Source organism: Pimephales promelas, chromosome 24 (assembly GCF_988280905.1).
Source record: "Pimephales promelas chromosome 24, fPimPro1.hap1.1, whole genome shotgun sequence".
Classification (NCBI taxonomy): Eukaryota; Metazoa; Chordata; class Actinopteri; order Cypriniformes; family Leuciscidae; genus Pimephales; species Pimephales promelas.
Window position 1 is genome coordinate 6,425,256 of NC_142792.1, and position 26,550 is coordinate 6,451,805.

General features: G+C 37.9%; 2 protein-coding genes and 1 non-coding gene across 9 annotated transcripts in view; all 3 read left to right on the forward strand.

Moving 5' to 3' along the window:
• Positions 1–18,687, forward strand: part of sbf1 (SET binding factor 1) — a 48,071-nt gene extending 29,384 nt beyond the window's left edge. For 6 of the 7 annotated variants that reach the window (XM_039667949.2, XM_039667950.2, XM_039667951.2 and 3 more), the window contains 30 exons: positions 29–127; positions 613–817; positions 950–1,062; positions 1,291–1,440; positions 1,668–1,736; positions 2,246–2,407; positions 3,068–3,330; positions 3,730–3,902; positions 4,019–4,092; positions 6,623–6,815; positions 7,058–7,188; positions 7,642–7,817; positions 8,302–8,438; positions 8,526–8,733; positions 8,813–9,009; positions 9,206–9,343; positions 9,532–9,627; positions 9,856–9,930; positions 10,273–10,445; positions 11,093–11,269; positions 11,373–11,474; positions 11,561–11,746; positions 13,831–13,957; positions 14,138–14,268; positions 14,473–14,712; positions 14,807–14,914; positions 14,997–15,202; positions 16,041–16,128; positions 16,294–16,425; positions 16,510–18,687. In XM_039667949.2, coding sequence (XP_039523883.2) covers positions 29–127; positions 613–817; positions 950–1,062; positions 1,291–1,440; positions 1,668–1,736; positions 2,246–2,407; positions 3,068–3,330; positions 3,730–3,902; positions 4,019–4,092; positions 6,623–6,815; positions 7,058–7,188; positions 7,642–7,817; positions 8,302–8,438; positions 8,526–8,733; positions 8,813–9,009; positions 9,206–9,343; positions 9,532–9,627; positions 9,856–9,930; positions 10,273–10,445; positions 11,093–11,269; positions 11,373–11,474; positions 11,561–11,746; positions 13,831–13,957; positions 14,138–14,268; positions 14,473–14,712; positions 14,807–14,914; positions 14,997–15,202; positions 16,041–16,128; positions 16,294–16,425; positions 16,510–16,608 — 4,428 coding nt within the window. In that variant the 3' untranslated portion in view covers positions 16,609–18,687. The remainder of the gene's footprint in view (positions 1–28; positions 128–612; positions 818–949; positions 1,063–1,290; positions 1,441–1,667; positions 1,737–2,245; positions 2,408–3,067; positions 3,331–3,729; positions 3,903–4,018; positions 4,093–6,622; positions 6,816–7,057; positions 7,189–7,641; positions 7,818–8,301; positions 8,439–8,525; positions 8,734–8,812; positions 9,010–9,205; positions 9,344–9,531; positions 9,628–9,855; positions 9,931–10,272; positions 10,446–11,092; positions 11,270–11,372; positions 11,475–11,560; positions 11,747–13,830; positions 13,958–14,137; positions 14,269–14,472; positions 14,713–14,806; positions 14,915–14,996; positions 15,203–16,040; positions 16,129–16,293; positions 16,426–16,509) is intronic. The other variant, XM_039667952.2, reaches the window with a different exon arrangement.
• A 1,741-nt stretch (positions 18,688–20,428) lies between these two features.
• Positions 20,429–20,516, forward strand: trnay-gua (transfer RNA tyrosine (anticodon GUA)). The gene is given in 2 exon segments: positions 20,429–20,465; positions 20,481–20,516. It is a non-coding gene; the product is annotated as a tRNA-Tyr (tRNA).
• Positions 20,517–20,772: 256 nt separating this feature from the next.
• Positions 20,773–25,315, forward strand: naf1 (nuclear assembly factor 1 homolog (S. cerevisiae)). The gene is made up of 9 exons (XM_039668462.2): positions 20,773–21,029; positions 21,732–22,312; positions 22,490–22,661; positions 22,827–22,920; positions 23,386–23,468; positions 23,620–23,780; positions 23,904–23,955; positions 24,598–24,688; positions 24,837–25,315. Exons 1-9 carry the CDS (start codon positions 20,991–20,993, stop codon positions 25,163–25,165), a joined length of 1,602 nt encoding a protein of 533 aa, XP_039524396.2. The 5' UTR covers positions 20,773–20,990; the 3' UTR covers positions 25,166–25,315.
• The last annotated feature ends 1,235 nt before the right edge of the window (positions 25,316–26,550 follow it).

Genomic DNA, 26,550 nt, shown 5'->3' on the forward strand with positions numbered 1-26,550 from the left:
CTTTCACCCTCATTTTCTTTCACTGTAGCTCATAGCCAATGAGGTGGAGCGCATTCGACAGGAGGCAGGAAATCCTCATAAAGTGATGAAGCATGTTAAGGAGCTGGCAGAGCATCTTTTCAAAAATGTAAGTTTTTTTATTTGTCGCAACATTAAAAATAAAACCTTTCCAGGTCAAAATTGTTTTTCACACAACCTTTACTTTTTTACAGCAATAAAGAGTATTTGCGGTTAGGGATGTGCAATATATCTGTACAATATCAGCCAATATATTAGTGTTTGCTCTCACTTAAAATGACAGTTCACCCTAAAATTCAAAGTTTAGTCATTATTTACTAACCCCGTTGTTGTTCTAATGCCATATGTTCTTTCTTTCTATTATGGATTATACCTTTAATGTTTATCTAATTAATGAAATATTTCAATACATTGTTTTAAATTTAGCATAGCATTTTTAAATAGCCATTATTTTTAAAATATAAATACATATGTTGCATTTTTTAATTATATTATATTAATAAAATACATAAGGAATATAGTATCGGTGCATTGTTATCTGTCAAGATTTTGTTAAGAACTCACTAAACACAATTTTTCTTGTTTTTCTGTCAGGAAAACCCATACCCAGCGGTGACCATGCACCGAGTTCAGAGGACCGCTGAAAACGTTCTGCACCGGCTACCACAGTCCGTTTTCCCTCACCTGGACGAGGTCTCCGTGCAGCTCTTTATAGACCACGCCACAGCAAAACTCAAAACCGCCCCTCCTGTGGTCAAGGCCGAACTGAAGGGCATGGTTCCATCCGGACCTCCACTGGGTGAGATTGCAAACCCAGTGCTTTTGTTTTAATCTTCAAATCAACTCAAACTTGTCGCACTAATCGATATGTCCACAACTTTGTGCTAATCTTATTAAAGCCTATTAACATTTTTATTTCTTTGGCTTTCAGCTGACATAGTGGACAGGAACGGGAATGTAATGGCAAACAGCGCCCGGAGGTTAGAGGTGGTCAGGAACTGCATCACATATATTTTTGACAACAAGATGCTGGAAGCCAAGAAGGTAAGAACCTCTTATAAATAAATATTTGTCAGTGCTTTTGGGAAACATTTATCGTGCACTTTGATCAACATACCTTTTACATTCATAAACCGCTATTACACATTCCATGAAAGGTAATATCTGAAAAGCATAATAGGGGCACTTTAAACATAAGCCAGATTTATGGTGTCTGTTTCAGTTGAAGCTTTAATGGTCTGAAATTAGTACTTTTTGTGTGTTTGTGTGCAGTTAATGCCAGCGGTGTTGAGGGCGCTGAAAGGTCGGGCGGCGCGTGTTTGTCTGACCCAGGAGCTCAACCTTCACGTGCTGCAGAACAGGGCCGTTCTGGACGACCAACAGTTCGACTACATCATCCGTATGATGAACTGCACCCTGCAGGTGAATCACAGGAATGTGCTTTAACAGCTGACTTTCAATAAACCATCTACAGGGTTTTTATGGGTATTTCTCGGATTGTTGTGCTGCAATGAGGAAGTGTAAAATATGATGTTTTGGTTTAGTTTATGATTGTTATTGATCATCTGTTATCATAATATACCTCCATAAAGTGTGTTATGCAAATGTTTTGATGTCCGCAGATAAATGCTCTCTATTTTTATTTTCAGGATTGCTCGCATATGGATGAACATGGGATCGCTGCTGCCCTCCTGCCATTGGTCACTGCCTTCTGTCGTGTGAGTGAATAGAGTACTTTTAAGTATAATAAATATTTATGGTTAGCATAAAACATTTTGTAGATGCCTTAGATGCTCAGGAGTTTTAAGATAACAATCGCATTTCTGGGATGAATGACGAATAAGAGACAAGAAGAATAGACGAGGGCTTGTTACATTCCAATGAAATGTTAGTGAACGACTCGGTACAATAAGTAACTTTGATTGCAGATTTATAACATAAAAAAATACAGTATTTGTGTTGCTTAGCTTTAAGATAATCGGAGCCTAAATATAATGAAGTAACTTAAACTCGAATTAATATTATACATGCAGTTAGTTTTTTTGTAAATAGCCAAATAATAAGTGGGTTAATGTGTAGTGAACTGATTTTGTGGCAGTGACTAGCCAACAGGACATATTTGGCCATTTTGTTTGTTTGTCTGTTCTTTAAAGGTACTGGTTAAAAGGTGGATTTTCTCTGACTTCAGCAGTGGAGTTTACTGTTTTTTTTTTTTTGTGTTATACAGAAATTGGGGGGAGGCATCACTCAGTTCGCCTACAGCTGCGTTCAGGAGCACATGGTGTGGACAAATATGCAGTTCTGGGAGGCCATGTTTTACAGTGATGTTCAGAAACACATCCGGACCCTGTACCTGGAGAATGGCGAGGGGGGAGACCCATCCACCCCTGTAATATTTTTTTTTTATTATTTTTTTTATTTTAATAATATTTTCAAGTTATGAAAGTTATTTTAAAGTGTTGCCTTTAATTTTAAGAAAACGCTACTGTTCAAAAGTGTTTTGTTCTTGGAAAAAATCTTACTTTCATTCAGCAAGGATGCATTAAATTGATCAAAAGTGACAGTATAAAAACATATATAATGTTACAAAATATTTATGTTTCAAATATTTGCCTGTGAAATTTCTATTTATCAAAAATTCCTACTTTTTTATACTGTATTATACTGTAATAAATTATTTTTTTCCTGAGCAGCAAATCATCATCATAGAATGATTTCTGAAAGATGTTGTGACACTGAAGACTAGAGTAATGATGCTGAAATTTCAGCTTTGTCATCTATTAAATAAATATATATATATATATATATATATATATATTTTATAAAATATTAAAATAGAAAACAGTTACATTTGTTTAAATTGTAATTTCACAATATTACTTTTTACTGTAATTTTGGTCAAAAAATGCAAACAAAACATCTTACCAACCCCACACATTTGAATAGTAATGCATGTTATTTGTTTTATGTTTGAAAATATATGTTTATAAGGAGTATTTTCTTTTACTGCTGCCCCTTGTATTTGACCTTTGACGTCTGCATTTTTCAGGAGGTGGAGGGCATGGGGGGTCAGAAGCAGCTGTCCGCCCTGGACTTGGCATCAGAGCAGAGCCGTCTATGGCCCACGTTGAGTAAAGAACAGCAGCAGGAGCGCGTTCAGAAGGAGGAGAGCACTGTGTTCAGTCAGGCCATTCACTACGCCAACCGCATGAGCTATCTTCTGCTGCCGCTCGACACCAGTAAAAACCGCCTGCTCCGTAACACCGGCCTGGGGGATGTGGAGAGCGTCAGCAACAGCTACGTCACTAACAGGTGTGTGCTGCTATGCTTGGGGTACAACAAGACGGCTTGAAAATAACATAACGTGGTAAAAAGTTAAATAAAAACTTATATAACACTAACTGCTACATCACAATAGTGCTTGAAATGTCCTTGAAAGTCCTGGAATGTTAAATTATCTGTACAAACCCTGAATAAAAATAAAATAAAATAAAGAATTATGATTTTTTTTTTTAATTACAATAAAAATAACTAAAATAAATAGTAAAGCCAAAAAAACAAAAACTTGTAGACCTCTAAGAGCTGCATCACAGTTGTGCAAGTCCTGGAATTGAATTTTACAGTATCTGTATGAACCCTGAATAAAATACAAATGAAAAAATGATAATAAAATAAAAAAAAGACCACTAATTTTGTTTTTCATTCATCCAGTATTGCGGGCAGCATGGCAGAAAGCTACGACACAGAGAGCGGCTTTGAGGATGCCGAGAGCTCGGATGTTGCGAACTCGGTTGTTCGGTTCATCAACCGCTTTGTTGACAAAGTGTGCAACGAGACCGGCGTCACCAACGAACACCTGAAGGCCCTTCACACTATGATACCAGGTAAAACGACTTTCACAGACAATGCAGCCATCCGAACGGGTGTGAACAGTGCTACCTTTGTTTTTCTTGTATTTTTAAAAAACAAACACTCATATGCTATTGTGTTTCTCTTTCAGACATCGTTCAGATGCACATCGAGACTTTGGAAGCTGTTCACAGGGAGAGCAAACGACTGCCGCCTATCCAAAAGGTAACCAACTCAATGTTTTATCTTCTGCTGGGCAGTGTAGAAAACCAGGCAGATCCACCCACATACCACTTCAACCCCTCCACCCTTGAGTCAGAGTGCCACGGCAGGTACGTTTGCGTGACGGCACTGCCTCACTGACCGTGGCCTGAATGATGCATGCTGGGTCTTATTGGCCTGCTGTTCTGAGCACACTTTAGTCTGACGTTCTGCCATGCTTTCCTTTAACACATAGGTTTGATTTTATCGTAGATCCTGATGCAACGTTACCGTGGCGTCCTAGCAGAATGCGCTAACAAAACCTTCATGCTTTATTTCATTTGACTTTTCCTATGTATTATATTGCACAATCCGCTCTAATCTAAAAAAAGCAGTCTTAAAGGGATAGTTCGCCCTAAAATGACAATTATCTTCATTTACTCACGCTCACGTCGTTCTAAAATCTGGTTAATGTTTTTGTCTTTTATTAATTTTATTTTATTATTTACCATCATTGTATGTTACATGATCTTAATTCGCTTATTTATTATTCACTGTATGGAAAAAAAACACACAAGAAAAAGTCATATGAGTGTGGAATAGAATAAATTGAATCCTTTTGAACTGTTCTTGTAAATGCCCATCTTTATCGCAATGGCAGAACTGCGCAGTGAAGTGTGGTGAAGACTTTGCTGTGTTATCTTTTCTTTTTTTTTCTTTTTTTTTACTTGACTGTATTTTCACTCCACTGAGTTCTTAAGAAAAGTACTCTGTGCTGGAGAAGCCAGTCATGCATCTTTCATCACTCATTGCCTAGCAACCAGTGCTGTCACGGGACGCCGGCATTGAACACTTTCCCAACAACTCAACTAAGAGAGTATTAAAGGATCCCATCTACTGTACAGCTCTAGATAGATGGTCTCAAGATCCCGTTATGAGGACACAGTCCTCTACAACACAGTAGATGGCCATGAGATTTGTAAATCATTCAAAATCTCAGCATCGAATGTGGTGAAACTTGCTCTTGCGTAGGCGCCTGGAGAGTATTCTGGGTCAAGGAGTGCACTGTTTTTGGCCAATAATGCATTTGTTTATTTGGAAAAAAAGAAAAATGCTAACATCAGTTAAATAAACATTAGCTTTTCCCTGATGAAAATGTAGCTTCTGGCCTTTCTGGACTTATGAAATTATAACTGTGGGAATAAAAATGTTGTTTTACAGAATGTTTTAGAATCTGAATTCTAAATAGACCCATGCTTTATGCCAACGTGAAATCCAAATCGACCCCATTTACTTTGTAATGCACGTCAGTCCTCCTATTGTGCATGATTCATCTGTGCACAGAATTTGGAAAGGCACAGAAAATTAAAACTCTTTCTACGGAGTCTTTAAAGGGACATGGTTATGCTTGCTGCGGTAGTCGGTACATCATGATACACCATGATTTCACTTATCACGTGAATATGTTAAGGAGAAATGACTGACAGGATGATGGTGGAGGATTTGATGCGCAACAGATCCTGATCATCATTGAGATCACTGAGCATCACTGCTCTGTAAGATGCATCATTTCCTTTCCGAACATAGTATTTGGCTTAAGGCACATCCCTAGTGTACATTGTTCAGTAGAATGGAAAAATGTCTTTTGGTAATCTTACAAAAAAAATATTACAACTAGAATTGCTTTGTTGTTGTTTTTGGTACTGCAGTGTAATCTTTCAAAAATATTCCCATTAAAAAAATGTAATAATTTAATAAAAAAAAAAAAAGTTAAGATTAAAAAAAGTTAATGATTTAATTAAAAACATTAGGTAATTTGATAAATAAATAATTAAATTGTAATTTAATTCCTGTTCTTGTTAATATAATTAGCGGCAATAGAATTAGTGCTGTCAAATCGCAATATATATATATATATATATATATATAAATGTGTGTATCTGTGTGTATAGATACTGAAATACAACTGTACACACATTATATATTTACAAACTTTTATGTTGGATGCGATTAATCGATTTGACAGTACTAAATGGAATATAATGATATATTTTGAAAAGAAGGGTTATCTTTGGGGATATGTTGAGATGCTCCTTATTTTGGATATGGATTGGATACGCCCACATTTTTTATGATCTAATCAGTTCCCATAGATAGAATCCATCCCACTCGATTGAATATCCTGTTTCACTCGAAAATAAGTCAACTCATAAAAGCCAGTTTCATGTTAAACCAAAGCTTTCCTTTGAATTTAGACTGACACTTCCTCATGAAGCTGAATGTGTTTTTACATGCTAAAGTCCATTAACCTTCAGAAATATCACACCAACTGAGAGGAAATGCTCCTTTGCTGTGTGCTGTATGTTTTTGTGATTCGAATGATCTGTTTCCTCCAGCTCATGATATGGTGAAGCATTCTGCATGCTTAATTTGAAGTGTGGTATGAATTTTACATTAGAGCCACTTGAGCATAATATATACTGACGGTTGTTATTTTCCTTTTTATTTACGTCTCCTTTCTCTCTTTTTCCTCTTTATTTTCCTCTGTCTCCAGCCTAAGCTTTTGAGGCCAACTCTCCTGCCCGGTGAGGAGTTTGTGATGGACGGCATGCGGGTGCACCTAATAGCAGACGGCCGAGAGGAAGCCACGGGCATGATGGGTGGGCCGCCCCTGCTGCCCGCCGAAGGAGCCATCTTTCTCACTACCTACCGGCTCATCTTCAAGGGCACACCCACCGACCCGCTCGGTACGCTCCTATTGGTCATGCTTCTCACTGGGATTGATTTTGTTCTTGTTCAGAGCAGCAAGTCTCTGCTGTTGGTCATGAATTATAGAAATGTCATCCTTGTTTTATCTCATTTTCTCAGTTTAAGAGATGTAGGGCACTTATCTTAGCTCATTGAGCTCACGCTGTGAAGTTTGTGAATGGAAATGAACACAAAAAGCCTTTTTGGAGGTGCAATAAATGTTGCCATTTGTGTTGTGCAGTTGGAGAGCAAGTGGTCACCCGCTCTTTCCCCGTCGCCTCCCTCACAAAAGAGAAGCGGATCTCTAATCTTAATCTTCCCATGGATCAGTTCATACAAGAGGGTCTCCAGCTGCGTTCCTGCACCTTTCAGGTATCGAGCATCACCTACCTCCATTACTAGCAATAAATAAAATAATGCAAGTGCACAAAAACCCTTAATTGAATACAGATTAATATTATATTACATTCATTACGTAATTGAATTTGTTTATTTCACTCATGCAAGTACAGCTCATATCTCATATGAATTGGGCACATCAAATTCTCCAAAGATGTTCACCAAGCTTACGATTCAATTTCTCTCATGAAATCTGACAACAACGTTATTGTAAATCTTGTTTCTAAATGCTCAAATCATGATGAAAAACTGCATTTTCAGGCTGGACCAGCATAGTAATATGACTTACCATCTTTATATATCTACAGTATTGTTCAAATGCTACAAAAAACCTCAACTGACCATTTGGATAATGAGAAGAAATATTTGATTTTGATTTATTTGCGATTTAGTGGCATGCTAATTGATCAAGCCTTTATTCTTTAGTTGATGAAGATCGCCTTTGATGAGGAGGTGGCGTCAGATCTTGCTGAGGTGTTCAGGAAGCACATGCATAAGCTCAGATACCCACAGCACGTCCAGGGCACGTTTGCCTTCACTGTGGGTCAGTCTGCAAAGCTGGTGGTGGAGCACAAGACCAAGGACAAGAACCAGTCGCTAAAGTAAGACCTGAATGGATGTTAGTCTATGATGGAAGGATCTTGCCCTTTAAACAACACACAACTCATAGTCTCAGCACATCATTTCTGTTTTTACGCCCATCTTTTTCTCTCACACTCACATACATGCTTTCCCGGTCCAGCCTCTTCCCGTTTGGGTCAACCGTCCCCAGTGCCATTGGTTAAATAGAAACAGAACTAGAGGAAAAGAAATAGCGTGTGGTTGCACTTGCACTGCGCAAGCCATTAATTATTTGGCAGTGGAAATTTTGAAAGCTAACCTGCATTAGCAGCAAATGGATGCCATGACAAATAAATGCGGTTCTGGTATTCGGTGCTCTTGAAGGCAGGACCAATTATCTTCAAACTCTTTTAAGAGCAGCTTTTTGACAACAGCTCAGACATGTTATGTATTTAAATGGAGCGCTTTCGCTGTAGACTTGGATAGTGCTTGATATTAAAATGTTTGAGTTGCTGTTTCTTTTAGAACGCTGTCTAAAAACCTGGTTAAGACCGCAAAGAGGACCATTGGGCGCCAATATGTTACCCGGAAGAAGTATTCCCCACCGACCTGGGAAAACCGCAGCAGTTTGCAGTCAGAGTTCGACGAGGATGAGATCTCTGGTGAGATGGACAAAAACACACACCTTTTGATCTTGTGATCACTTACACGTGATTATGCAATATAATGCAACTTCTCTGACTGAACAGTGTCTGAAGAGCCGGACCAGAGTTCGCTCACGCTTTCCTCCACCATCCGCTCGTCGGACCGCCAGACCATGAGTAATGTGGTCGAGCGGGCCTGCTGTCGCGACTATCAGCGTTTGGGATTGGGAACTCTCAGCAACAGCCTGACACGCTCCAAAAACGAACCTTTCCGGATCTCCACTGTCAACCGGATGTACACAGTCTGTCGAAGGTCAGTCCCAGCTTAAGTTCAAACGCTGTTAACCATTGTATTAGCGTAGTATTTATGTCTAAATCTCAGTGTGCTTCAGTTACCCAGGGTTACTGATCGTGCCTCAGAGCATCCCTGATTCCACCATCCAGCGCATCTGCCGCTGCTACCGGCAGAACCGTTTTCCTGTGGTGTGCTGGAGGAACTCGCGCACCAAAGCTGTGCTGCTGCGCTCGGCCGGCCTGCATGCTAAAGGCGTCGTGGGCTTCTTCAAATCACCCAATGCACCCACTGCAGGTCAGAGCCAGATGCACATTTTAGAGATTAAAATGGCCATTCTTTGTTTTTATTATACAAATAACCACTACGTCACATTTACATGAAGCAGATGAGCACAGGAAGGGACAAAACAGAATTTATTGATGGAATAAAACGACAAATTCAGTAAATAAATTGAAAAAAAGAAAGTAAATGCAGTCGTGTTTGGTTTCAGGCCCGTCCCAGGCCGACTCCACCAGCCTGGAGCAGGAGAAGTATTTGCAGGCAATCATCAGCTCTATGCCCTCGTACAGTGAGGCCAGCGGGAGGAACACACTCAGCGGCTTCACCTCCACACACATGAGCACCTCAGGTAAGACTGTGACCCTAACCTTTAACCTTAAATTATATGTTCATCTCTGTAAAGCTGTTTTGAAACAATCTACATTGTTAAACGCGCTATATAAATGAGGATGACTTGACTTTAACCCTAACCAATACTAATCCTCACAGACAATTTGATGTACCTTAATGATTCACATGTGATATTCACACCCTCAGACTCATCAGACAAGCTGAGGCAGCCTAAAATTGGAGCTTTAATGAAACAAGTCATGGGGACTAAAGAGGACGTGCCAGGAACCTTCAGTAGAGGAGGTGAGAAGTGTGTTCGAGACATTTGGTGATCCTCACAACTTAACCCCGCCCTTCATTCCTCTGTTCTCAACCATTTGTATTCAAATATAATTTGACATCCAATACTGAATGACGTGTGCATTTTTGTATTGGCTTAATGCTATATGCTAATGTTAATTGTCGGGCTGAAATAGCTGCCCGAATTTGTTTGCTGATAGTAATGGGCATTTTTATGTCATCTGACCTTAGCGCTGGGTCAGAGGGCAAAGGTCATCTCCCTCTCCCAGCCTAGAGTTTCAGTCAAGGCCCGCAACTCTCCTAGAGGTACAGTAGGCCCGCCCCAGCTCTCAAATCTAACCAATCAAATTTCTCGACAATGACGGCAGCAAGTTTGAGCGCTAAGTGTCCAAGTAGTGTTGTCATCCTCTTTTACCTGTGCTAACTAATCGTTGACCCCCATGTCTGTTTGTTTTACTTGTACTGTTTGTGCGGATGTGATGATCATCTCTTTGCATGTGATCCACTGTCATCGTCTATAATGTGTTTGCAGAAATCACAAATTCTCTTTGCCAATACCCAAATAAACACAAATGATTCAACAAAGCCCTTAATTGCCCTATTCTCCATCAGTAAATGATCTTCATTGGTCCTCTTTGTGTTTCTCAGGGAAATGGGGCAGTATTCGTGGAAGTGGCCGACTCAGCACGTATAACCCAGATGTGGGGAACAGGCTGGCTGGGAAAGAGTCTCCTCAAGCTAATGGAGGCCCAACCGAGACATATTTCCTTCGCCAACAGAGAGCGTACCTCTATATCATTGGAGACAAGTCCCAGCTCAAGGTTACTGTCTTAACTCTTCCAGCCAATGACAGAATTTCCTGGCTTTCCGTGTTTTCACTGTTATATGTTAGGGGCGCTATAACACTCTTCTGAAAGGTGCAGAACCTCCTTATCAAAATACAGGCAAAAAAGAAGCAGAAACAAGTGATCGCATATGCAAAATAACATGATCATCAACATTAAACAGCATATAAATCAAAACTGCCTAATGTTAGCATATGAAATGTCGGCCCAGGAAGTGGCTTTGGGGGTGCTTTGGGGTCAATCTACTCCATCTATGTTTTGATCTTCGTTCTGAATCGATGCAGTCGTAGTCGTTTTGTGAAAGTAATAAAAAATACTGGCGCTGGCTGGCAACTTTTTTCTTTTTTGTTAAACGCTGATGGGGAAAGAGTTAAAATATATCAAATTTCATAGGAATATGACTCTATATATGAAGTAAAGCAGTATTAGTTGATTTCCAAGAACTGTTACCACCATTTTTGTAATTTTGAGGACTACTGAGGTTACTATGATTATCAATATTAATGATAAAGATTGAGTCATAAAATCTACTTAGATCAATAAATAATAATGTTTATTATTTTTATACTAGCAATGCTTTATTTTATTTTATTGTATTCTATTAAAGAATCAATATTTTTCAGGGTGGAAAGCAGGACTCCTTCCAGCAGTGGGAGGTGGTGCCTATCGAGGTCTTTGAATTACGGCAAGTGAAGAACAGTTTCAAGAAGCTGATGAAAGCCTGTGTGCCTTCCTCAACCAACAATGATCAAAACATGACTTTTCACCGTTGCCTGGAGGAGTCAGAGTGGATGAATCTGGTACCTTACACCTTTTCCCATTTTAATTGGGTTTATCTGACAATAACAATAACATAAAATCCAGTGTATTTTTGATGTTGTTAATGTTTATTGTGTTTTATAGCTTCACAGGGTTCTACAGGTGTCTGTTCTTGTTGTGGAGCTGCTGGAGACTGGTTCCTCTGTCATGGTTAGTTTAGAAGATGGCTGGGATGTCACAACACAGGTAGGACACACATTTAAACTTGCATGATTGGTGTATGCTCAATTTTTGCCAAGTGTGCATTAACACATGCCATGTGTTGGATTTAGGTGGTGTCCCTGGTGCAGCTGCTGTCGGATCCATACTACCGAACCATTGATGGATTCAGGCTGCTCGTGGAGAAAGAGTGGTTGTCGTTTGGCCATCGATTCAGCCACCGTGGAGCCCAGACGCTTACCAGCCAGAGCAGCGGATTCACACCTGTCTTCCTTCAGTTCCTCGACTGTGTTCACCAGGTATGTGTACTGGTGGCTGTTCAATGCTGGTTTTCCAGTAGCTATAGAGGGCAGGGCGATTGATAATATTCTTAACCTTCCCAATTTTTTGCTTGTCAAGAAATTAGTATCACTATCTGTACTAGTTGTACATTTGCAGTATATGCCAGTAATTTCATTTGTTAATGTCTCACCATTTTCTTTACACAGTCAAATGCATGCTATTTTTACGTACAGGATGTGTTGCTTGTTTACATTATTTGTATTGATTCAGTTTTTCAGTGGAACTGTTTCTGTAAAGTTTTGCACTGTAATACCGGTAATTAAAACTACATAGTCAAATGACTGTTTTCTTAAATGCAATCACTATTCTATAAGGAAAGGGGTAAGAGAATACACTTTATCTGTTTGGTGATGATGTGAGCAGGTACAAGAAATTCAGCTGGCACCAGAAAGCAGCTTGTTAATACATGCTGATATTCACATAGCTGCTCCAACTTCCTGCTTTGTCACTCTAAACCTACCACACCTTTGATGATGAGATGCCCTACTATACTTCACAGGATTGCGTAAGCCTTATCCTGCTAATTTACCCTGAAGATAAGGACAGACTTTATTTCCCCACACATAGAAAGAATAAGATTGCTTCATAGTGGGATTTCTGGGCATTGGGTCTGGATTTGACAAGATATCAAAGATATGACTGTTAATGTTTGCTCAATGAAAACGATTAAGCTTCTTGGAGTTTCAGGAGTTTCTAGGAGTTCTTGTTTCTTCTCACTTTTTAGTGCTGGTCAGAATTTGCCCCCTTGGTAAATATGATCAAAGATGGCTGTAAAAAATAAATCTGCATTGTTAATCTTTTGATGTTATATATATATATATAAAAGCAAAAATCTAACCTTTTATTGAAGTTAAATAATTGAAAGTGTTGTGAAAGTACTTTATGAAATAAATGTTTTTCTCCAAAACACATTGGGAACAATTATTTGCCCCTTTTTATTAAATACTTTTTGCAACCTCCTTTTTCCAAGATAATAGCTCTGAGTTTTCTCCTATAATGCCTGATGAGTTTGGAGAACAACTGACAAGAGATTAGAGACCATTCCTCCATACGGAATCTCTCCAGATCCTCAGATTCCCAGATCCATGTTGGCACTGCTTCGCTTCAGTTCGGCCCTCTCATTTTCTATAGGGTTCAGGTCAGGGACTGGGACGGCCATTCCAGATGCTTGGTTTTGTGCTCAGTGACCCATTTTTGTTTTGATTTTGATGTTTAATTTTGGATCACTGTTCTGATGGAAGATCCACACATGGCCCGTTTTAAGATTTCTATCAGAGGCTGTCAGGTTTTTATTTTTTATCTGTTAGTATTTGATCGAATCCATGATGCCATGTATCAGAACAAGATGTCCAGGACCTCTGGCAGAAAATTAGGCCCACAGCATTAAAGACAGCAGAGTATTTCATTTTACACATGGGGTACATTTTTATCCCTCTATGAACCAAACCCAACCTAAGTGTTTGCTGCCAAAAAGCTCTTTTTTGTTTTGTTTCATCTGTCCATATAATGTTTGAAAGGTACCTGACTCTACTGGAAGAGTCTACTGGTCGGATGTAACACTTAAGATGGGTTTGGTGCACACAGGGATAAAAAAGTACCCTATGTGTAAAATGAAATACTCTGCTGGCTCTTATATATCTTCGTACTTTTTAAGTAAAAGCCAATGTGTACGAGAAAAACTTGGCCACTATATTTTCTGTTCCTTTAAAATGTCTTTTACCTTATCACTATGATTCCACTTTATATAGATGCCTTCATAATTACTTTTCTGATTGATCGAAATGCATAGTAATGATTTACAGATGAACTATAAGTGTTCCACAAGGTTTAGTCTTGGGCCCGGATCTTTTTGTCAGATATACTCTTTTGTGTTGAGGTTTTGGGCATATAAACTTGGCTGTTACAATTGCATTTGCTTTTAGTAGTCTTGAATGGTTTTCCAGTCAGTTCATATTTAATGCAAGCAAATTTAATTCTGCACATTAAGATTTGATAGATGTTACATTTCTATGGTTTCTCCCTCTGCTCATTTTCACAACAGATCCACCTGCAGTTCCCCATGGAATTTGAGTTCAGTCAGTACTACCTGAAGTTTCTTGCCTACCACTACGTATCCAACCGCTTCCGGACCTTCCTGCTGGACTCGGACTATGAGCGCATAGAGCTTGGTGAGTCTAAATCCTCAATTATAATCTTTGACTCTCGGAATGAGATGATCAGATCTTGTCATGTTATTGTTTCCTCGTGTATTGCTGTCAAATGACTTTGCGGGAAGTTTTATAATACATATTTACAGTTTTCAATCATTAAACCCTATTTGTCCCTATCCCAATGTGTTTTCGGTTTAGGTGTCTTGTATGAGGAAAAAGGTGAGAGGAAGAACCCTCAGGTGTGTAAGTCTGTCTGGGATTACATTGATCGACTCAACAAGAAGACCCCCATATTCTACAACTACATGTTTTCACCCGAGGAGGAAGAGGTCACTTTCTAATTTTGTTCTTGTCTTACTTAGTTTAGTTTGAGATTTGTAAAAAAAAAAAAAAGACTTTGAACCACTACAATATTTAAAAACATTTTATTTTTTTATACATATTCTTTTATTGATGTTAGTTTTTACTACACTAGTGCCCTCTGTCGGTTATTGTGTGTAACGCACATTTCTATTTTTTTTTTTTTTTTGCAGGTCTTAAAGCCCTACAGTTTCATCTCCAACTTGAAGGTTTGGGACTTTTACACAGAGGAAACACTTTCTGAGGGTCCGTCCTTTGACTGGGAATTAGTGCGGGGCCGACAGGAGAAGCCACAGGAAGACGCCAGTGAAAGGCAGGAGACGACAGCACCCAAGTCCCAGCGGAGGATCGTCTGGCCTTGCTATGACAGCCTCAGTAAAGTAGTGCCTGATGCCATCACCAAACTCTTGCAGGTGAGGATTAAAGTTAAAGTCCTCATTATAATCAAATTATTTTCTTCATACATGCATCCCGATTATCATCTTACATGCGTGTGTTTGTGAGCAGGATGTGCAGAACCTAGAAACTGAGTTGGGACAACCTACGGAGAAATGGAAGGACACATGGGACAAGATTAAGACTGCCCAAAGGGTTGAGTCCAGACTAGAGAGCAGGGTAAGAGTCTACACAACATCTTATCTCCATCTACGAATTACCAACGGGATGGCGTACTAATAGTCTGTCTCTCCTTCCTCAGAACTCCTTTTCCAGCTCTCTGCTCATGTCGTCTAATCTGAGTCACCAGCGGCGCTCTCAGGGTGTGTATCTGCAAGAGAGTGGAGTCGGCTCCTCCATTAACCTGGCATTGGACTGTGAGGGCAGCAACACGTCCACGCCTGCAGCTGGTCGGCCCAGTACCAGCACGCTCTACAGCCAGTTCCAGAGCACTGAGAGCGAGAACAGGTCTGTAAAGGTGTGATTTGGGGGAAATGACACTCTCGGCTTTAGTTATGGTTGTTTAGATGTAATGAGTTGATGTTTCACCTAATGTCCTTGGGTAGATGATGCATGACACATCCATGGACTTTTTAAATCAACTTTTAAGATTCAAATTTATATGAATGTATAACTGAAAATCTAAAGCAAATTTTTTCACATTTTAATTATATATATATATATATTTTGTCTTCGCTAGTTCATTTTAAATGGTACAGTGGGCTGCCAAAACACATTTTTTAAATACATATTTTTTCATATTTTCTTAATTACATTTTCTTTTAACTAGTGATGTTCTTATGTTAACTAAAATAATTAAAAAATAATTTTTGCTTTTTGAAATAAAGCTGAAATACAATTAAAAATATAAATATTAGATGAAAAATGTTCCAGTTAAAGTACTAAAATTACTATTTTTTTATAATGAATTATAGCTTAATATAAATATTTAAAGGACATGACAAAATGACTAAAATTTTAACTAAAATAAACTAAATAATTTATTATATATTTTAATAATAAAATTACTCAATTTTAAACTAAATTTATATAAATTATTATCTAAACATTTTAATATATGATAACAAATACATTTAAACTAAAGTTAATTAAAAATATGAACAAATGCTATAATATTGTTTAAAATGTATTTTTATATTATTTTTTCATGTTAAAACTCTAAAAGCTATAAAGAATTTGCTGAATGATCTTTACTGTAGATTCAAATGCAATATGGATTGGCTAAGTTGAATGTTTAAAGGTCGGACGTTCTCTTTAATAATTTTTTTTTTTTTGTTTGATATAGGAGCTTTGAGGGTATTTTATACAAAAGAGGTGCTTTGCTGAAACCTTGGAGACCACGTTGGTTTGTACTGGATAAGACCAAACACCAGGTAATTCATTGCAATTGAAAATATTGGAAACATTTTAGGATTTAGACCCATAATAGTTTCAGTATGCAGCAAATCTTAGATGCTTTCAATGAAAAATGAATTGTTTTCAATATGTTTTTGTGACTGCTATTGATGCTCCTATACCCCCTTTTCTCCTTTTCCTAGTTGCGATACTATGAAACCCGGCAAGATAAAGAGTGTAAGGGAGTGATCGAGCTAGCTGAAGTGGAATCTGTCATTCCGGGGACGCCCACCATGGGAGCACCTAAAAACATGGATGAAAAAGCCTTCATTGATGTAAGACAGCTCACATTGCTTTATTTGTTCATAATTCACACAGTATTGTTTAAAGCATGTTAACCTCCCCTCCTTTTCTTTCAGCTCAAGACGACCAAAAGAGTATACAACTTCTGTGCCCAGGACAGCACGTATGCACAGTTATGGATGGACAGTATTCAGAGTTGCCTATCTGATGCGTAGGGGCTTTGCTGAGGAGAGAACTGTGACAATTTGTGGGGGGGCGGAGCCAGTGACTGACAGTGCTCATGGCCAATGGGCAACGCTTCCCCAGAGTTTACAGAGGAAAGTTGGAACGGGCTTCCGTGTTGGTGGTATTGAACTTTACGATGTCGCTCCTCACCACATTTCAGCTTTGTTGTTTTTTTGTTTTTTTTTTGTCGAAAAGCTATGGAAAAAGCGAAGAACTCCCTTTAAGACTGATATCTGTGATCTCACACGTACTCGGCTTGTTTTAAACGGTCAAACCCCCTGGATGTTCTCCTACGGTTGTTTGAAAAGGCATGATGTGTGATTCTTCATCTACCGCTCGCATCCCACCTTATTGCTCCAGTACTGCCAATGGCACCTTTCAGCTATGCAGGGGCTCTAAAAATGGCCAATAACAAAAGAGTGACCCCTAATGTAACATTTAACCCCTTCTGATCTCCTTACTGTCACTATGCCACTGCTTGGAGCCGAACTGCGCATCACATGTCCCGGTCCCGCCTTCTCAATTGCTAGACGAGTTCTCTCGCTTCTCTCTGATTGGCTGGCTTCGTCAAACAGGGTCTCCGTGTAACGGTTCATGAAGGATTTGTGTTTAAGACTTGTTTTCCATTGTTATTCACATCAAAATAATATAAAAAGATCCATCGTTGAGACGGTTCACCATGTCCAAACTGTAAAGTTATCTGGAGGTTCACATTTTGACTGTTTACGAACTTAATTCTTGGGTTCTTCCGATGAAAATAAAAACCACTATTTTGAGAATTTTAAGGGATGCTGAAGGAAATGGAGGGATGAATTTTGTCATAATTTATGCACAAAAAAAAGATGATTCTTTGATTTTTTTCGAAGACAAAAGACAGACTAAAGGGGGGGAGGACGGTGTGTGGATGAGATTTATAACCTCTTCGTTTCAAGTTTCTGTTTACACCAATCAGAGGCCAGAGACTGTAGCTGGTCGCTATGACAACTGGGTTCCGCAACATTTCCTGTAACAAAAATATACATCCCGAATGGGTACAAACTTTGAGATGGAAATGAGATATCAGACCTGTCATATCTATTTAGCAAAGTTTTGAATCAGCCTGTCCCGAAATCAAATGCGGGTGCCCGTGCGTGGCCAGTCGTCATGTGCTTCTGTTCTCCAGCCTCTGATCCCTGGATCTGTCAGAATCAGTGTTTTAGTTAGTCTGTTACCTGTTCTGTTTCGAATCCTGTACATAGAGGAGTTTGTTTATATTATTCCTTTAGAGAAAGGGTCTATTGTGCTGGACTTGGTGAGGATGCATAAAAGTATCACCTGTTTATCACAGGACTGCACCGTTGCAGGGGTTTTTTTGTTTCGTTTTTTTAATTTTTATTCCAGATACAAGAACTAACACACACACACACACACACGGTGTAAAATAGGGTAATACTTAAGATCTGTTGATGACAACAAAATTTGAATTGTAGATTTTTGTTTCAATAACTCCCTTTGTATATAATACTCAAATGTGTATGTTAATGGTAGTAATTTATTTAACTTTGTCTCCTGAATATCTGAATATGAAAGTCCTCAGAGCACCACTTAACTTTTAAATTAGAAATCCAATATGTGCCATTGTTTATCTCTCTGTTAACGTGACTAATGATATATATATATATATATATATACAGTGTGTGTGTGTATATATATATATATATATATACACATACATATATACAGTGTGTGTGTATATATATATATATATATATATATATATATATATATATATGGAAACCTTCAGATGTGACTCATAAATAAACCCTACATTTTATTTTATTTTTTAAATTCCTTTCTTCTTTTACTTTGAAATGATACTTGATCAGTACACGTTCACATAATTCGAGTCCCAGGACGCAACAGTTTTGTAACATTCATGATATCTGAAAGCAAAAACTGCATAACATTTTTAATTATTTATTTTTCATACTTTTTTAATTCGATTTATTTAATCTGATCCAGGTTGTTTTGTCAATCATGCCATATATTTTTTAGGATTAAACCACTGTGAGGTTCATGGCCTCCTGACATTTGTGTGTGTGCTGCTTTTTCTCTTTGTTTACTAGTGTCACTGCAAATATTTATATTAATTTAAAAATGAAAACATATAGGCTAAATATTAAAAAAAAATCCCACTTTAAAATGTTGGAATATCTGTCCTTGACTGTCACTGTCAGTCAAACTGTGAGAGGGTTTGAATAATTTGACTGTTTAGAGGTGTAATTCTTGTTTTATGGATTGGTAGTGTTCCATTATGGACAAATTTACCAAAAATGTTAATTGTATCATCTTTTAATCACTCAAATCTGGTTCTAAACCCGTGTGACTTTTTTCCAGAGATTATGGGCAGAATGAAGGCTTTAGTAACCAACATTTTTTTGTTACACGAAGCAAAGATATACAGCTTTTGAACACCATGAGTTTGTAAATTTTTTTGTTAATATAAAAATATTAAAAAAAATATTTTGGGCGATGCCTATAATTTTGCGCCTTCTAGCATTTTCGTATCGTAGGCTACATGTATAATTAGTAGTAGCCTAGTAGGCTACATTTATGTGGGGGTATAGCACAATCTGCTGGTAACTTATTAACATTACAGTAGGTATACTGGCCTGTATTCTAACCTAAATATAGACCTGATATTCATTAAAAAAATGTTTTTTGTTGGTATGGAGCCACTATTTAGTTCTCGACAATTTCATCTTTTTTGACAGAGAACGATATGCACTGCAGTTACTCCAGCCTCTTAAAAATATGATTCGCACATCCCTTCTCAGGGGAAAATAATAATAATCTTGAATCACAATAAGTGTATTGTGATTGTCAAAACATTTTAGTAACTAAACAGAAATTTATTAGGTTTAGTGACGACATGTTACAATGTTTACATGGTAACGTAAGCTACGTTTTTTTTTTAATTATTGCTTGACACAAATTTCACGACTTCAATTCAATTCTTGTGATTTGATTCCATATTGACTCATTTTAATATTAGGTATACAGGAAAAAAAGAGAAGAAAAAAAAAACTCACCTAATGCTGTAAAAATACAGAGTCCTATCAGCTTGTAGCATTATTTAAGGTTAAAAATCACTTTAATTAATTACAATGCGTTTTTTATTATAACAACAACAACAACTTTATTTAATGCTACAAGTAAAAATATAATAATGTAATATATAATGTAATATAATGTAATATATTACACATATTTAGTAAAATACTCCGCTATATTTTAAACATTCTCTTTTTTTCTAGTCAACTAAGTTAACGTGCTATAATTTTAGTCATTAAATGGCTTTCCTGAGGTAAAATGTTATGTGACATTTGTTCTCCAGCTGTTTTATTGACCTCTTTCCACAGTTGATTAGACACTGATTGATTAGTAGGCCTAGAGATGATCTGTTCACGTGCCGCAAGAACTGTGGCGCTAGGGGGCTGTCGCGTCACATTTACACCATAGACTGTAAAAAAGATTTACACGCGCCAAAACATATCCTATTTATTGTTTAAATTTCGTAATAGAATTGACAGAATCTGAGAGTTGATTTTTTTATATATCATAATATAAGTAACTTGCTCTGTCGGTCTCCGTGTCCTTTTTGCTTCGCGATTTTTTCTGTGCGTGAGAAAATGGATGTGGCGCGTGCGAGTTGACAGGCCTGCTCAGACTCCGGCTCGAAGGAAAATGTTTACTTGAGTTTAATATCAATAAGCAGTCTTAAATCAACGTACTTTCAACAAATTCCATTGTAAAAACTCTCTTTGCATCCCTTCGATAGCTCAGTTGGTAGAGCGGAGGACTGTAGCGGTTTAACACTGAAATCCTTAGGTCGCTGGTTCGAATCCGGCTCGAAGGAGTTATTTTACCCAATTACATTACAACACGTTGAAGGATTTATTTCCAGCTTTATGCAGATGCTTTAGTTCCTCGGCTGTCTTTATGAATAACTTGCATGCTATTTAATTTGGCAAACAATGACAAGAAAATATTAATCGTGATTATTCTTGTGCTCTTCTCTCTCTAATATACATATTTGTATATATAACACACACACACACACACACACACACACACACACACACACACACACACACACACACACACACACACACACACACACACACACACACACACACACACACAATATATTTAATTATATACGATAAACATGACAAAATCATAATACTTTTAAAGAAAAATGTATTATGATTGTGTCATTAATAATTGGGCCTTTTATTTTGAAAGAGACTTTAAAGTTCCTGTTGTTGTGACGCCAATGACGTAAAATAGCGATTTCTTCTTCACGCTGTTCTCACATGGAAACCTAAACATGGAGAATTCAAGCACAGAGAAGGCAATTGATGGCCAGGTAAAGAATATTCTATATCCTTGCGTATGTTTTGTATGGTTCATATTCATTTCGACACACGTGGTACCTACAGAACAAGTGACTGTTAGAAAAGTGTAAACTTTTACTTAAACCTGAATTATAAATAATTCAGCGTGCACATACACCATGAACAGTAACTTAGTTAGATCACTTTTATTAACGGATAGTGGGTGATAAAGCTCACGTTGGAAGTTAATTGTCAAATTTGTTATACTAAATTGGAGTGCAAGTCACTGCATCACTTATATCTATACTGTGCCACTGCCACCCATGCGGAGTACTTAAAGGTACACGTTTGTTAAATTAAATAAATATTACGCAAAAAAACAAAAACAACTATAAACAGGACTTTAGAGGAATATCTTTGAAACGTTGTTTTTTTTTAATTCACACGAGGTAACGAATTTAGAAATCAGTCTTTCAGTTTTAGAAAAAGGCTGTTTTATTCAACATGTAGCGGGTCCACCTCTCATGGAGGAATGTTGATATCACGTGACCGTATAGGGGTTTATCGAGTTAAAATAATAATTACACGAATATAACGTGCATTCAGTCACTGCTCAAGACATTTTATAAAGTATAAACGTAAAAAAATATTTAAAGAAAATAGCAGACACAATATAACATCAAGTTCAAAAAGCAATAATCTCATCTGTTCTCTCAATCTCATTTCTTTTCCAGGATCAAGATGAGACCAGATCTGAAACCGAGAAAATGGAATTGGATGTTAATAATACAGAGTTTCAGATTGAAACGAATGGTGATCAAAGCTCCACTCCTCAACACAGACCAACAGATGAAACCTTCGCCAGTGGACAGTCTGAACAAATAGAAGATCAGAGCTCCAGCATTCAATCTGAACAAACAGGAGATCAGTGCAGCAGGGGCCGGCTTGGACCAGCAGAAGGTCCGTACATCTGTGATCAGTCTATAGACACTGGACATCAGAGCTCCTGTACTCCATCTGAACAAACTGGTGAACAGAACTCAAGTGGTCAACTTGTACCACCATCAGAGCTGTGCACCAGTGATCTTTCTGGACTGGCAGGAGATCAGATGCCCATTGTTCAGTCTGAACAAACAGGTGATCAGAGCTCCAGTATTCAGACTGAACAAACAGGAGATGAGGGCTCCAGCATTCAGACTGGACCTGTAGAGATGCAGTGTGGAATTGTGGTTAGTCCACACTCCGGCACTGGGTCATTGGCTTTGTTGAGCATGCAGTACAGAGGAAACAGCTCGGATGACAACTGTTCAGACAGGTAAAATAATAGGACGTTAAACCCATGCCTTGGGTTAATCTCCTTTTGTTGTAGTAGCATCATATAAAGCTCATATGCAATCATTTTATGGACATAAAGAATGTTCCAAAAAGCTAGTCAACATGATTATTGATTATTTAGTGATGGATACTTAATGATTACTTTTATATGATTCAGTGACTCAGATTCTTCGTCCTCCACCTCGTCCTCTTCATCGTCCTCATCCTCTTCTTCCTCTGAGCCTCTTGAGATAGTGGTGAAGGATGCAGATGAAGACGATGAAGTTGTTGCAGTGAGCAATGAGAAGAAGCCAGTACCATTAAAAGTCCATGATGAGTTGCTTATTGAGGTGAGGGGAATGAGCTGTAATAAATAGACCACTCCTTTTTTCCCTAAACACCAAATCGATGTGTTTCTATCGACAATATCCCTCAATTTCTTTTATTAGATTAGAATAAATCTGCCTTGTGATCGAATCAACCAAGATGTTAATATCTGCCATTAATGTGTTTAGGACCTTCCTGCAGTGGAGAACCTGATCATCAGCCTTCCACAGGATACAGAGATGGAGCCCGTTGGCACAATATCAAGCATTGTGGAGCAATTAGGTATTCAGGCTTCTGGTAGACGTGTATAAAACAATAATATTGTGAAGAAAATCTAATAATTCTAAATAACCTCTTTCTACTGTAATCTATTTCAAAATAAATGTCATTTATTTCTGTGATGCAAAGCTGAATTTTCAGCATCATTATTCCAGTCTTCAGTGTCACATGATCTGTCAGAAATCATTCTAATATTTGCTATATATTTTTTTGCATTTCTTATGTTTACATAAACATTTAATACATTTCTTATTATCAGTGTTGAAAAGAGTTGCTGTTTAATATTTTTGGGAAACTGGCACATTTTTTTAGGACTTATATACATTTTTTTTTAGGATATATACACACGCATGCACACAAATTTTTCACTGGGCAAAACAAAAACCACCTTAGCTAGAAGACACCATGCAGGTTTTGTCTTGCCTGAATTTAAGGCCATCTCATACAAAATGTGTTCATTTTATTTAGTGATCGTGGAGTCATACAAGAACACACCTGCACTGAATGAAGACAGTGTGTTATTCAGCAAAGACAGAAACTCTATTGGCAAGGTCAGTAACAATTAAACATCTGTGCCAAATTTATTTTGCAATTATTTTAAATCTATTGTCTTGCAATGTGGAAACACTTCTTTTTTTAAAAGACATATTGTGTAATAAACCGTTGTTTTGTGGTCCTAAAAGGTTGTTGGTTTCTCTTCAGGTCTTTGAAGTCTTCGGGCCGGTTTGTCAGCCCTACTACGTTTTGAGGTTCAACTCCCATGACGATATCGACCAGAAAGATCTCAAAATCCGAGACCCGGTTTTCTTCGCCCCTAAAATTAAAGATTTCACAGATTTCGTCTTTACAGAGCAACTTTACAAGTGAGTACCTCATCATTCGAGTGGAAAGCTTGGGTGTGCCTTGGTTTTATTGAAGAACACTTTGATGCTGTTCTGCTGTTGTATGTTTCCTCTAACATTTACAAATGATACCTCTCAAACAAGCACCAAAGGCTCAGATGCATCCTGGAAGAATGACCAGGAACCACCCCCTGAGGTAAATGTGCCCTTTTCATAACAAAATCAGGTCAGCAAAGGCTTAATCTCTATGGAGAGAGTGATATCCTGCCTTAAAGGGATAGATCACTTTGAAATAAATTTTTGACATGTTTTAGCTTACATCAAGGACATCCAAGATGTAGGTGTCTTTGTTTCCAAAGCATTTCAAATTTTTTGATATTTTTAGGTCAAACCGTTCTTGTCTGTCAGTCATATAATGGAGATTTATGGGGTCCACCTCAAAGAGCTCGTAAATGTAAGTACACATTGATGGCCTAAGACATGAAGCGAGCAGTTTGTGGTAAAAACAATATAAATACCGCTCGTTTCGTGTCTTAGGCCATCAATGTGTACTTACATTTACGAGTCAATAAATCATGTTAAATATGGACTTCTCTTTGAGGTGGTGACCATATACCTCCATTATATGACTGACAGACAAGAACGGTTTGACCTAAAAATATCAAAATTTGAAATAGTGTGGAAACAAAGACACCTACATCTTGGATGTCCTTGATGTAAGCTAAAACCTATCAAAAAATAATTTCAAAGTGAACTATCCCTTTAATATGTCGTCAGTGTTATCTGTTAATAAGTGATGGTTTAGCCTCTCCGCTGACTGTTTTTTATTCTGTGTTAGGCACTTGACTTTAGTGATGATGAGCAAGAGAAGCTGGCCAAACAAAAGCTGAAAGAGAAAAAGAGACGGCAGCAAAACGATTCTGACTCAGGTGGGTCAAACAGTCACTTAATGTCCACATTTTATTTTTATTTTTAGCATGTTGCGAGCTGAATTCAAACCTGCGTCGTCCACATGAGAGCTATGACTTAATGTGCTGATCATTCTCTCTTGTCCTATTTTTTTGGTTCCTTTACCAGAGGATGAATCGGATGTCCATAAAGAGCCTCAAAAAGCAGGCCGGCGGAAGCCCAGGCAGAACCGCAACATTCCCCGTGGGCAGCAACACAATCATGGCGGCGGTTTTCATAGCAACTATCACGCTCACCCGCACTTCCAACCTGACTACATGTTCCGCCATCAGGATCCACACATGTTTCCTTTCCAGCACCCAATGATGCCACCCTTTCCCAGACCTCCACCCTTTCACATGGGCATGAACCCGTGGCCCCCAGGGCCCAATCAGGGCTTTATGTTTCAGACCCCACCTCCACCACCACCACCACCACCGCCGCCATTTAATCAATAAACCTATGACTGAATTCTCTTCATAACCTGCGCCCTTAAATTGATCACAATCTTTGCGTAGTAATATAACTATATACAGGTGTGGATCAGACTTAACTGTATATTGTTAGTGCAACTGTTTAATTTGTATTAAAAATTATAAATTTCTTTATACTGTGTATATATATTTATAATTTTTCGGTGTGTCTCTTTCACTTTGTGGTGTAAGGCTTTGTACATTTATTACAAAGTATACACTTCAATAATGAGATTTATGTTCCTATTTTTTGTAGTACTGCCCGGTAGAAAAATAACAATCGTCAATCACCTGAACAGTGTAGAAAAACAAATTTTGACACTTTAAGAAAAAATGTGAGTGGTGCTTGCTCACTGTTCTGTCCTTATGAGTTTGCCAAGTAAGATATGTTCCTGGAGCTAGATATTTTGTCTGCTGCATACATCATTGAGCCTGTCTGGTAATAATAAAAATAATAAAAACAGCCATGAGAAGAAGCGATAAACAGTGACCTATCACGTAACATTTTTTCCAGGGATCAAGCCCATAGGAATGCGCACCTATAGGAATGATTCAGTTACCTCTTACAGTTCAAGTAACCTGGCTAAAGTGAGTGATTGTCTTTTTCTTAACATTATTGCTGTGATAAATGTTGTCAAATTACCAGTTTTGTAATCTAATGGCATCTGTTGAACGAAATTAGTAATTTCCGATCCAATTCCTTTTATTTTTCCTAAGGATTTTTTTTTTTTTAAAGTAGCATAAAGTTGATTTTGGGCTTCATTATCTCCAGAAGAGTATTTATATATTGCATAAGGTGATATTTTCTCCTGTGGTTCTCAATACTTTTGACTATATATTTAGCATTTTAATTAAGATAATATTAATATAATCTTATAAAGTTAATATAACTTAAATTGAAATAATTTTAAGACTTATTAGGGCCCTCTTATTGGGATTGAGAACCACTGATTTAGTCCAATCTGCTCTTTTTTCCCCATCTTTACCAAATATTTTCAAAATAGCATTAGCTCTGTTACCTATCATCCCGTCATCCCATATCCCTTTTCCTACAGATATTATGGATATCCTGGAATGCTCTCGTCTGTTTCTGTTGTTTAGAAACGTAATTCTGACCTCAGCATCCCAAGTGTTGTGACTCAAGGTCACAGTGTGTTTCCATCAGATTGTCAGTGCCCAGAGCAACGTAATCCATCTGGGAACTGGCAGTTTAATTTGCTTCCCTGCAATATGGGGCACCTGGATGGAAAGTGTGGACTGTGATTGCTATCTCAAGCATGTTTGAGCCACTGAAACTCATGAAGGACATTTGTGTGGGTTACTTTGCTGTTGCATATAGCTCATTTTATAATTGGGGGGTATATTTACCA